Below are 12,505 nucleotides of genomic sequence, written 5' to 3'. Positions count from 1 at the left end.
GGTTACTGTTCGCATCACTTCTTAAAGTTCCTTTAGGCACCAGCTTTTGCACATTAAGTCTCCTCATGCATGATACAATGAAAACCTATCAGAAGATGTTGGATATGTATTTAATTATTTTTAAGGTGATCCCTGGGTTGTGTGCCAGAAAAGTCGTTGCCATGCCAAGGGTTCCCAACCCCTGACTTAGATCATTTGTCTCTAAAACCACTATTAATTCTCTTGTTTGTTTCCTCCTCATGTCCAAAGCATGAAACCTTATGCACCCTCTCATTAACCAATCCTCTAACAATGGAATCTCTATTGTTAGAGGATTAAATGTTAAAATAGCCTATTATGGCCTCACCAATTACAGTGAACTCATGTTCATATTTCTCTGGACTTCAAAACAATATGCTGCAGTTCGCACATCATAATGAGTAAGTGAAAGAATTCAAACGTAACAGATAAAAGATTTAAAGTCCTAATTTTGATGGCCTGGGTGGCCGAGTGGTTAGCATATCTCCTCTCCGGCCAAAGGGCTGCAGGTTTGAATCTCACCCTGGACATGGATGTTTGTGATTGTCTGTGAAAATACTATTGGTGGTGGGCAGTAGATGGCATTGGTGATAATGATGATGTGGTTCACTGTAGTTGGTAGATTGAGTGGTGGAGACAGAGAGTTACAGAGTAGGTGCCCTCCTTCGATGAGTCTTTGGACTCCTTGGAGGTATTACATAATCTGATTGGAATGTTGTATAAAAGAAGTTTTACAGTAGTATAGGTTAGCCATTGCTGACCCTAAAAATAATCTTTCTAACCTGTAATGACCTCTGTACATTACATTTCTTCCATCTAATCTAGTGTGATCAGATGTCCCAAGTGTGGTCTGCCAGTCCTGACTTGCAGACCACACTTTGAACATCCATTCACACAGAAGTAGATAGATGAAACCAATGTGCTATATTGAAGTCATTACAGTTCAAAAAGGCTATTTTTAGAGTCAACAATGGCTATGAAGCATTTTCCAAATCTTACCAAGTATGGCTGCATTAATCTGCCAACAATTTGGAAGACTCATCTTAAGATAAACTCCTATACTGCCATAAAACTTCTTCTTTTATACAACATTACGGGGGCACCAAATTAGGACTTTAGATCTTTTATCTGTTGCTTGGAATTCTTTCCTTTACTCATTGTGATGTATGAACTGCAGCATACAGCAATCCCTTGATTAATGTGCTCTTTAAAACAGGCGCATTAATCGAATATAATAACCTATGGGAAAAAGTATAATTTGTTCTTCAGGTTTCTTTTTTGACCCTTAATTTTTTTTAGAAAAGAATTAAGGTATCTCAATGCCTAGTTAAAGAAAAACCATGAAGCTGAAAGACAATAACACATATTCAGAACATAAATTTATTATTCTGCTTCTTAACAAAGAATTGAGCTAAACGTGGTTTGGCAGGCATACAGCTGTTCTGTATGGCCCTATTGCCTTTTCTGCAAATTTTACTGGTTCTCTCTTCACCAGGGTCAGCCTCTAAGCATTGCTGCTTAAAAACATCTATTGTATGAAAACTATTTTCAAATTGTTTCTGTGAAACCTCTTTGGGCTTGTCAGTGATTAAATTTTGTTCATATTCTTCAGGATCTTCCCACTGTGCATCTAAATTTAGCAGGTTGGAATCACTCAACTTCTCAGAATGAGATTTAATTAACTTAGATTAATTTGAAACGCCTCTAAAATCATTTGCACAATGTGCTTCCAAATGGCTCGCATATTGCTAGCAGTAATTTCATTTGACTTTGCAACTTTAATACCATGCTGAGATTTCTCTGATTTGACTAGAAAAGGCATTTGCATCCAAAAAAGGCCAGTTTCATCACCATTAAATATTTGTTGGTCACAATATCCCCCCTTCATCACAATTATCTTCAAAATCTCTGGATATCTCCTTATTTGCACTTGCAGCTTCGCCTGTGATTAGAACATTATGTAGGTTATTTCTCTTTTCGAAAAGCTCAAATCACCCAGCACTAATGTGGAATTCTTCTTTTCCATCATGATAGCCCCTTCTTTCCAGGTTACAAACAGACTTTTGATTTAATAAGGCCAATGTTAAGTGGGATCCATTTTTGGTTACAATCTTCAATCCATGTAAAAAGAAGTGTCTCTCTAATTCAGTCATTATAATACTTGGATTTCGAGTGCATGCAGGATGAACTTGAAGCAGCCTTACCTTTCTCTTTTTTTGTATTCAGCAGTTAGTTCACCCATTTTTGTGTTCTTGTCCTATCTTTGCTCTGGACTCGCCTTGTTAATTTTTCTTTATTATTTCAGGTTTTTCTTCCAATCAGACTACTTTTTGAATCATTTTCACACTTCTATTTTTTGCTCACTAATTCTTTTACTCATGATTAAAGGTTTGGAAAATAATTTAAAATAAAAAAGTAAGGAAAACAATTCCACGAGATACGATCAGCAAAATGCTATGTAAAAAAACTTTGTAAAATGTTTCAAATCGGTAACTAAATTATTTCATCCTGGTGGGTGATTATTTAAAATAGTTAGCCATAAAAATGTATAGATCGAAAAGTTTTAAAATCAGGTAGCATTTATTTTTAAGATGTATGTAGGTGCACTAATTGAATTTGGGTATCGAAAAAAAAATTATGCACTAATTGGGGGCGCATTAATCAAGGGATTGCTGTATTGTTTTGCTCAGAGAATGCTGGTTAGAAGTCTAGAGAAATATAAGCCAGTTAATAAACATCCTTTTATAATTTAATTTTGTTTGGGTGCATGGTGATGCTGTTATGTTTGTAATTTTGTATTTTAGGTTCCAGGGAATATTTTCTGAAGCACGATTATCAATGAAAAAGAGAGATCAGGCATTGCAAGTAAGTGTAAACAACAGTTTGAATCAAAACCAGAATAATAAACAAATTTTTATTTATGAAGAAATGAACTTCAGTTGCTTCATTTTGTAGTTAAGTACTTGGACCATTAAGATTCTGTGAGTTGCATATGCATACAAAGCTTATTGTATTGTATCAGCAGCATATCTGAATAATAGTTATGATACTGGTGTAGCAGGAGATTAAAATTCAAAATTGCAGCTTTCTCATTACCATAATCTCACTCTCTCAGTAGTGTATAGTCGCACTTACCTGAAGAACTGTTATCTTATATATAAATTGCTAACTGCAAAAAAGGGGACATCTTTTTGTGAAAATGACTTTATTGAGATCTCTTTTTGATAAGGATAAATACGTTGGAGGTCATCGCATTATGCCAAAGATTACGCAAGGGAGTTTGCCATTTTATATATATATATAAAATGGCGTATATTTTATTTTATATTGGAAATATTTTATATATAAAATATATATATATATATATATATATATATATATCTCAGGTAAGTATTTTTAATATTTTAAGCATGAATGGCTTAAGTCCAGACAACTTTATCCAGTCCCTGGATAGGAAGCTAGCACTCGACCTCCTCAAAAAAACTGTTGAAGAAATTTGAGGTAGAGTGGCCAGGATATTTAAACCTATATTCGGCAACAGAGGACTCTACAGAAGGGGACGATTCATCACCTGGGGAAGAAGGGAAGATGAACCTGATAATCTCTGCTCCCACACCAACAGATTATACAGAAACCCACGCTCGAAAAAAGCGTAAAACAGCAGAGACTCCGACAAATGTCCCCAACACTGACCCCCCCCCCCGTTCTTAACAATGAAAAAGTCCCATGAATTGTACTACAGGAAAAAGAAAGATCGTTGGCCCTCAGGCCCATTATGCAAAACCAACAAATTGCCTACTCATGGGCAAACAACGTGGACAACGGAATCAAAATTCAGCCTGCTACTATGGGTGACTACAGACACCTCACAAAAACCATGGATGAGCCAGGCATTAAATATCACACTTTTTCGCTGAAGTCTGAGAAAAACTTAAAAGTTGTACTAAGGGGAGTAACAGAGGACATCGCCACAGACGAAATAGCTGAAGACCTCCACGATTTCCCACCTGTCAATGTCAGCAGAATGTTGCGGGCCGACAAGAGTCCAATGCCTCTAGTACTTGTAGAGATACAAAACATCCACAAGAATATATACAACATAACAACGATCTGCGGTCTAAAAATCACAACTGAACCTTTCAGAAAAAGAGCCTCGTCGGGTCAGTGCCACAGATGTCAGAAATACGGACATGCACAGGAACTCTGCAGAGCAGACTACAAATGCCTCAAATGTGGACAAAACCACCCCACAACAATCTGCTCAAAGCCAAGGACCTCACCAGCCAAATGCATTTCTATACAGTGAGTTTCTATACGAACTGCAGGGGCCCCACCCAGCAAGCCACAGAAGATGCAGTCACTATTCTAAGAACAAATCAGACAACAAAAGGAAACAGATCTCCTCTCAACCCTGCCCACAGGCACCAGAGTCGACGGCTCCCCAGTTGCCTGACACCCAGCAAAGGACAACAAAACACCAGCTCTCACAAATGGAAATCACCAACAGTCTGGAAAGCCACCGTCGAAGCAGGACATATGCCAAAGTAGCCCATCCAAAGATAACCAGCAGGACCATCTTCTTCCAAACATGACAACATTCAGCACAGCCTCATTGGCAAACATGCTTCAAGACTTCAGTAAGTCCAACCCTTCACCAAACTCTACAGAAAGATTCCTAAAAGAAACTCAGACCATCCTATCAATGCTTGTTAATGAACAAAACTAGATTACTCCCAGACTCACTACAGATTGTTGCTTGCTTGGAATGCCAATGGCCTAAAAAACAAGACACTGGAGCTTTAAGAAGTCTCTCACAGATACAACCCTGACATCATCCTAAAAACTCATCTAAGTTTCTTTGATTACCTGCAGACAATCCAAAACTGAGAGGCTACTCACTGTATAGAAATGACTGACTGGACTACAGAGGTGGTGGAACAGCCATATTCATCAGGAACTGCATCAGATATTTGGGGGGTTGGCTATTCACAGGAATAGCCAACCCCCCAACCTCCAATCTAGAACTCACTGGTGTCGAAGTTCGCACAACCTCAACTAGAAGACTTAAAATCTATGCCACCTACAACTCCCCTGCTAAGACCCTACCCTGCTATTTTCTGACTTGGATGCTGTCCTGGGTGTAAATGAATCCATCATCGTCGCTGGGGACTTAAACTCCAAACATCTCTCCTGGAACAGCAGAACCACAAATAAAAATGGGCATATCCTCTTCAGCTGCACAGGATTAAAAAATGCAGTCGTAACAGGACCCACCGAACCAACCCACCACAGCCCAGTTTGCACAACAGACATCCTAGACATTGCTATCCTGCACAATATCAAATACCAGTACTGCCTTCAAGCACTGAATGAATTATCATCAGATCATAACCCAATCCTACTTCACTTAGGGATCAAAGACCAGTCACTTCACCCCCAAACCTCCATTGTCTGGGAGAAACTTAAGAAAGTGCTACCAGAACACATTGGTCCAGTTTCCCACATAAAAGCCAAGGAAGAAATAGACACGGCAATAAAGAACCTCACCAATCAAATCAATAAAGCCATAGCATCCATGATTACCCGCAAACAAAACCATCTCCCGGAAGAAATCGTGGACTTAATAAGGGAAAAAAACAGATAAAGGAAAAGATACCACAACACATGCACTCCCCAGGACAAAATAACCCTGAAGACTAAACAAATCTGTCTGAGAAGCTCTCCAGAACCACAGGAATCAACAATGGGAAAACAAGCTCACCTCCATCTCCACAGAATATCATTCCATATGGAAATTCCTAAACAACCTCAGGAACAAGCACAAATCCCTCCCTCCTCTCCAAGCAGAACAGCACCTAGCGTACACAGATGCTGACAAAGCTGAAGCCCTAGTAAGAAACCTAGAGAAACAATGCAGTCCTGCATATGAGAACCTGAACATCAGCCACATAATACAAGATCCATCAACCACCTCAAGAACAAAAAAAGCCCCGGGTCCCGACGGCATCACTAACAAAGTCATCAAGGCACTACCATGCAAAGCCATAGCACATCTGGCAAACATCATAAACTCCATCCTCAAATGGCAGCACTTCCCCCAATCGTGGAAAATAGCCAACATCGTTCCAATTCACAAACCTGGCAAAGATCCACACGTACCAGAAAATTACTGTCCCATCAGCTTGCTGTCCAACTTGGGAAAAATAGCTGAGAAAATCATCCTCATCAGACTCCAAGATCATGTCAAGCAATTAAATATCATTCCACAAGAACAATTTGGCTTCCGTCAAAACCACAGCACCACCCAACAGATCCATAGACTGGTAGAAAACATCACCACAGGATTCAATTGGAATCAGCACATCGGAGCTGTCTTCCTAGACATCTCAAAAGCCTTCGATAAGATCTGGCATCAAGGCCTCCTCAACAAACTTATCATCGCAAACCTTCCACTAAACATGATACATCTGATTAAATCATACCTCACAAACAGGAAGATGTAAGTGAAAATAAATGAAACAGTTTCAACCCAACGGAAAATCCTGGCTGGAGTTCCTCAAGGAGCACTGCTAGCCCCGATACTGTTCAACATCTACATGGCAGACATCCCTCAAAATCCTCTCACATTCGCCATCGCCCTTTATGCAGATGATACGGCTATACTAGCCAGGTCCCACCAACCTCATCTCATAACCAAAAAACTACAAGACACCATCCTGAATCTAGAAAAATGGTTTACAGACTGGCAACTACAATTAAACCCCCAGAAAAGCACATTGATACTCTTCACAAGAAGATGAGCATCCCCCAAAGGAGACATCACCCTGTTCAACTCAAAAATTCCCTGGAAAACAAACTAAATACCTTGGAATACTCCTCGTCAAACGATTATGCTTCGACAGCCACATCAAGAGCACATGCACCAAAGCTTCAAAAGTTATTGCCCAGCTGTACCCCTTGATCAACAGACACAGCAAACTAAACACAAGAAACAAAATTCTACTCTACAAGTTCTACTCTGATCCGTTCCACAATTATATACCCTTCCCAGCCTGGAGCCATACCTCCAAGACAAACATCCTCAAGCTGCAAAGACTACAGAACAAGTGCCTGCGAATGATCCTGGATGCCCTGTGGTTCATCAGGAACGCCCAGATCCACTGGGACATAAATATCTCCTACATCTCTCCACTACTATGCTCCCTAGCAGAAAAATTCTTTATGAAGACATCTACATATCCAAACCAACTAATACAACAAGCCGGAAATTATGACAGTAATGACCACTGGAAACATAAAAGACCAAAAGCCATCATAACACTCAATGACATGTAACCACTCCTGCCCACTCAGGGCAAGTTAAAATAGCTCACAAATCTCTCCCATCACTGCTCCCCAAACAGACAACAGGGAATATAAAAAGCGTCGAGCTTCACCCTCTGCGCCATATATGTCCTGCATCCTTAGTATCTCCACATTTGGGTCTTCCTCCCACTGACAAAACCTCAATAAAGGTCTAAACCGGTTGGAAGCTTGGGTGATGAATGGCAATGCTGTAGCCCGTGAAGTTAAAACATCGGTGAAGTTAACTGAGGCACGGCTGTTGTTGTTACCCTTCCAGATGAGCAAATGAGCGTTTCTGACTTTCTGATCCTGCGGGTCGCTCATTATTGGGTGATCTGGGGGATTTTAAGAGTTTTTGGAATGGTATCCCCACACTTAAACAAAGGGAAACCGGTCTGGTTAGTGGCCCTTCCCTTAATGCATAGCTGTATACATGTCTGCAAGGAGATGTGCTTTGCATTATGGGAGATACTGAGACAAGGAGTGATGAGAGCATGATCTACCTTTGCTCGGAGTTGCCTGGTGTTGCACCACCTTACCTCAGTCCTGAAGTTATTTTCAGGTGCAAACTTTGTTTGCTTCCACTTGGATAAAGGATTAAACTAAATTTATTAATTCAAACCCAAATTGATGAGAATGGAAATCTTTCAAATGAGCAGTGGGCTTGTTAAGGAGAGGCCATGGTTTAGTAACTTGGTTACATCTTATATTAATGTGACTAGTTTATTGAACAGAGTAGGTGCTTGCATTCTGATTTATCTGAATTTTGCTAAGGCATTTAATTGAGTACTGCTTGATAAAGTGCTGTGGAAATTGAGCAAGATGGAGAAGGATAGGCATTTGGTTGCTTGGTTACAGGGATGGTTGACTGATAGGAGTCAGCAAGTTGTGGTTGGAGTTGCAGTGGCCAAAAAAAGAAAGGTGATGAGTGGGAGTCCACTGGGACCACTATTATTTAACTTTACAGTTCACTATGTGAAAGGAAATATTCAGTTGTTTGCTGATGATGTTAAATTAAGAAGTGTAATGTCAAGTTCTGATGTGATGTGATGTTGCAAGAGGATTTGAATAAGCTAGTGCTTTGAGCTGAAGGATGGTCACTTCGCTGTTGCTGTGTAAAGTTTATATGCTTTGCCAAAGAAGATGGAATAAGGTTTCTCATATTGGAGAAACTTTGTTGCAAGAGGTGGGAGAGGTGAGGGATCTTAGGACATTAAGAATTATCAACACATTAGCACAAGAATATTTTAATATTTGCCAAATATTTCAGTCTGAAATTACCAGATTATCATCAGTGGCTTGATAGGAACAATTTTTACAAGGTGGAATACAAACAATTGATCATTCAAAAGTAGAACAAGCCACATGATGTTACATTGCTAAGCATTAAAGAGTGGTAAATTTCATCAGAGTGATGAATAAATTATAGGTATTAATTCACAATTTCATATAACAGTCTTAATTTATAAATTCAATAAAAGATAACATTAGACTAATGTAAGAATTAGGTCTCAATTGAAAAAAAGGAACAACAGTGTGTTATCAGGATTAAACTTTCCCATATTTTTGACAGAGATAGGCAATCATTTTGATTCAAGTTAGGACACTGAAGTAAGGCCTCAGCACTCTTTTGAATAGGTGTTCAAATTTATAGCGACATCTGTGTAGAAGGCAAATCCTGGACCAGAGAATGCTGTGGCTTGTCTGTATCCCTTGTTATGCCAATCCAGACTTACCGGATTTGTTATGAAGAATGTACAATTGATGTTCTTGTATTCTTTTTTCTATAGAGCGTCCGTTTGTCCAAAGTATGACAGATTGCGGTCGCACGGAACTTGATATATACACCAGACAGTGACATAGTTGAACGTTTATCTCTTTAGAAGAGGGAAAATAGGTGGATATTTTGTTAATAGGGATATAAGTGGCTGTTAAATAATATTTCTTCAGAATTCTTGAAATTGGTTCTGAAATTCCAGAAATATATGGAATTGGAACTCGGCATATTGATTCTTTGTTGTTCTGGATTGGATTGTAGGAATTGAACAGATGTTGTAGTCTTTTTGGAGAAGCCATTTACTTTCATGTAATGTTTGATAGTTGAAAGTTCTTTCTGTAATTCGTGGAGAGTTGAGCAATTAGTTTTAGCTCATCGAATTAAACATTTTATGATTCCTGTTTTTTGATAAGGATGATGCGCAGATTGTTTGAGAATGTAACATCCAGTAAAAGTGGGTTTTCTGTAAACTGTTGTCAGAATACCTGAAGGTGAGCGGATGAGAAGGATGTCTAAAAAGGATATCTTGTTGTCTTTTCAACCCCCATGGTACATTCTCAAACAATCTGCCCATCATCCTTATCAAAAAACAGGAATCATAAAATGTTTAATTCGAAGAGCTAAAACTAATTGCTCAACTCTCCACGAATTACAGAAAGAACTTTCAACTTTCAAACATTACATAAAATTAAATGGCTTCTCTGAAAAGACTACACAACATCTATTCGATTCCTACAATCCGATCCAGAACAACAAAGAATCAGTATGTCGAGTTCCAATTCCATATATTTCCAGAATTTCAGAACCAATTTCAAGAATTCTGAATAAATATGATTTAACAGCCACTTATATCCTTATTAACAAAATATCCGCCTATTTCTTCTCTTCTAAAGATAAACGCTCAACTATGTCGCTGCCTGGTGTATATCAAGTTCCGTGTGACTGCAATCTGTCGTACTTTGGACAAACTGGATGCTCTATAGAAAAAAGAATACAAGAACATCAATCGTACATTCTTCATAAAATCCGATAAGTCTGGATTGGCACAACACAGGATAGAGACAAGCCACAACATTCTCTAGTCCAGGACTCTCCTTCTACATAGATGTCGCTATAAATTCGAATGCCTATTCAAAGAGTGGTGAGGCCTTAATTCAGTGCCCTAACTTGAATCAAAATGATTGCCTATCTTTGTCAAAAATATGGGAAAGTTTAATCCTGATAACACACTGTTGTTCCTTTTTTTCAATTGAGACCTAATTCAATAAAAGATACCATTAGTCTAATGTTATCTTTTATTGAATTTATAAATTAATATTGTTATATGAAATTGTGAATTAATACCTATAATTTATTCACCACTCTGAAATTTACTTCTCTTTAATGCTTAGTAATGTAACATCATGTGGCTCGTTCTACTTTTGAATGATCAATTGTTTGTATTCCACCTTGTAAAAATTGTTCCTATCAAGCGACTGATGATAATCTGTTAATTTCAGACTGAAATATTTGGCAAATATTAAAATATTCTTGTGCTAACGTGTTGATAATTCTTAATTTCATTGTCACAAGTGTCTCTCAAGAATAGAGATCTTAGGATATTGTGAACTGAGCTTCAGGGAACACACTGTGCAACTTGTAAGGGTTACCTGGAGAACTGCTGCTATCATGCCAAGAATCCTGACGAGTATGGATAAGCAGGTGACAGTTCCACTGTATTAATACTAATATGATATAAAGTACTAATCAGGTGTTATTTGGATTTCAGATTTGGTCACCTGGCTATATATTGCCAATAAGAAAACATTGGAGAGTTTAGAGGTGAATAACTAAGACTGTCTCAGCCATCTGGAATGGTAAGTATGAGAACAGATTAATGAAAAGATGTATAAGTTGGTGAGAGAAGTGTATCAGTTAAATACAGAAGAATTATTGTATAGGGTCGTAGGTGAATGGAGGTCATTCATGGAAACTCTACAAAGGCCATGTAAGTAAGGAAGTGAAAAGGAGATTTTTTGTATCGTGGGTGATAAATAAATAGAATGTATTGCTGGAGCAAGTGCAAGTGCTCCAATTCTGAATGTCTTCAAGGCAAGGTGGAATAATTATTGTAGTTTGTGAGTATTTGACTTCCTGCAACTAGTCTTCAGACTTCATGGGGGCTTGAAAATAATATTAAACTTACCTAGGAGCTTTAAGCATGATCCCCTTCTGCCCAAGAGAAGTAATATGCCTTGGGTATTATGATAATTAGTTACATTTAATAAAATCAGTGTTTATGCAGTATGGATAAAATAACAGCTGCAGCAGAAATACCTAAATACTAATATTGACATGTTTTTTTTTTTTTTTCCCCCACAGATTTTCATCCAAGTATTAGCATCTGAAAAATGTAAAAAATATGAATATCAGAATCTTTCCAAAGTTGTTAATTAATGTAAAAATTATTTCACCACAATTTGAAGGCAGATTTATGTCCCATTTCTCTTTAGATAGAATCTTTATTTTCTCTCTCTCACACACACACATACTTGCTAATTTTGGCATTTTTCAGGAATGTCTGTAGACAGTTTTCTGATAACTAGATTGGGATTAATTTTTCTCTTTTAAGGATATATGAATCAAAAGATAAACTTTCTCTGGTTTTACAGCACTTTCTCCAAACTGAAATTCAAGGTGTTTGAATTCAGCATATACAACATTTAAAAAAGCAGAGCTATGAAAAGTACATCTTAGGTTGTTTGCAACGAGATTAAAATTTAGACTTTTCTTCTCTGTGCTAGAATTTTTCACTGTTATGCACCTCATACTAATCAATGATAGTATGATGTATCATCATCAAAAAAATTATAATCATATGTTGTAAATATGTTATTAATAGGAACATTAATTTTTAAATAATTTATCATCTGATAATTTATTCATAGGATTGTTCCAAGTGTAAACAAAAAGTACAAAAGCTTAGTGAAAGAGAAAAAACAGGCTCCAATCTTGTTAAACTTGAAACAGTGAGTATTCTGCAATATAAACAGCTTATGTATGCAGTATAAATATAACTCAGCAATATTTTACAGTTTTATTTATTTTTATATATTTTAGTTTATTTATTTATTTTTTTTTCAGTATCTCTATCTCCTTCCAATCATCAAAGTTTACTTAAGCAAGAAGACTTTTTAATAGTAGTAATCCATACATGAAAGGCTGTTCATCATATGGTATATTTGTACTATGAATGGGAGGAAGTTGAGGAGAAAGAACATTTTAACATTGGATTTTATTGTATCGTTTGGAAAATTTATGAGGGAAGACTGTTCCAAAAGACAGCACGAATGAAGATGAATTTGAAGTTGTGAAGAGGGTTGAATA

At 37.5% G+C, this 12,505-nt stretch overlaps 1 protein-coding gene across 5 annotated transcripts in view; it reads left to right on the top strand.

Moving 5' to 3' along the window:
• The window catches only part of LOC150096283 (bridging integrator 3-like), a 185,066-nt gene that overhangs the window by 141,282 nt on the left and 31,279 nt on the right, over nucleotides 1–12,505 (top strand). For all 5 annotated transcript variants that reach the window (XM_090409317.1, XM_090409316.1, XM_090409312.1 and 2 more), the window contains exons 8-9: nucleotides 2,823–2,883; nucleotides 12,067–12,147. In XM_090409317.1, coding sequence (XP_090265443.1) covers nucleotides 2,823–2,883; nucleotides 12,067–12,147 — 142 coding nt within the window. The remainder of the gene's footprint in view (nucleotides 1–2,822; nucleotides 2,884–12,066; nucleotides 12,148–12,505) is intronic.

The sequence above is a fragment of the Typopeltis vanoorti genome, chromosome 19, assembly GCF_054136105.1.
Source record: "Typopeltis vanoorti isolate ZY-2024b chromosome 19, IOZ_Tvanoo_1.0, whole genome shotgun sequence".
NCBI lineage: Eukaryota > Metazoa > Arthropoda > Arachnida > Uropygi > Thelyphonidae > Typopeltis > Typopeltis vanoorti.
This window is presented reverse-complemented; position numbering and strand designations above follow the sequence as displayed.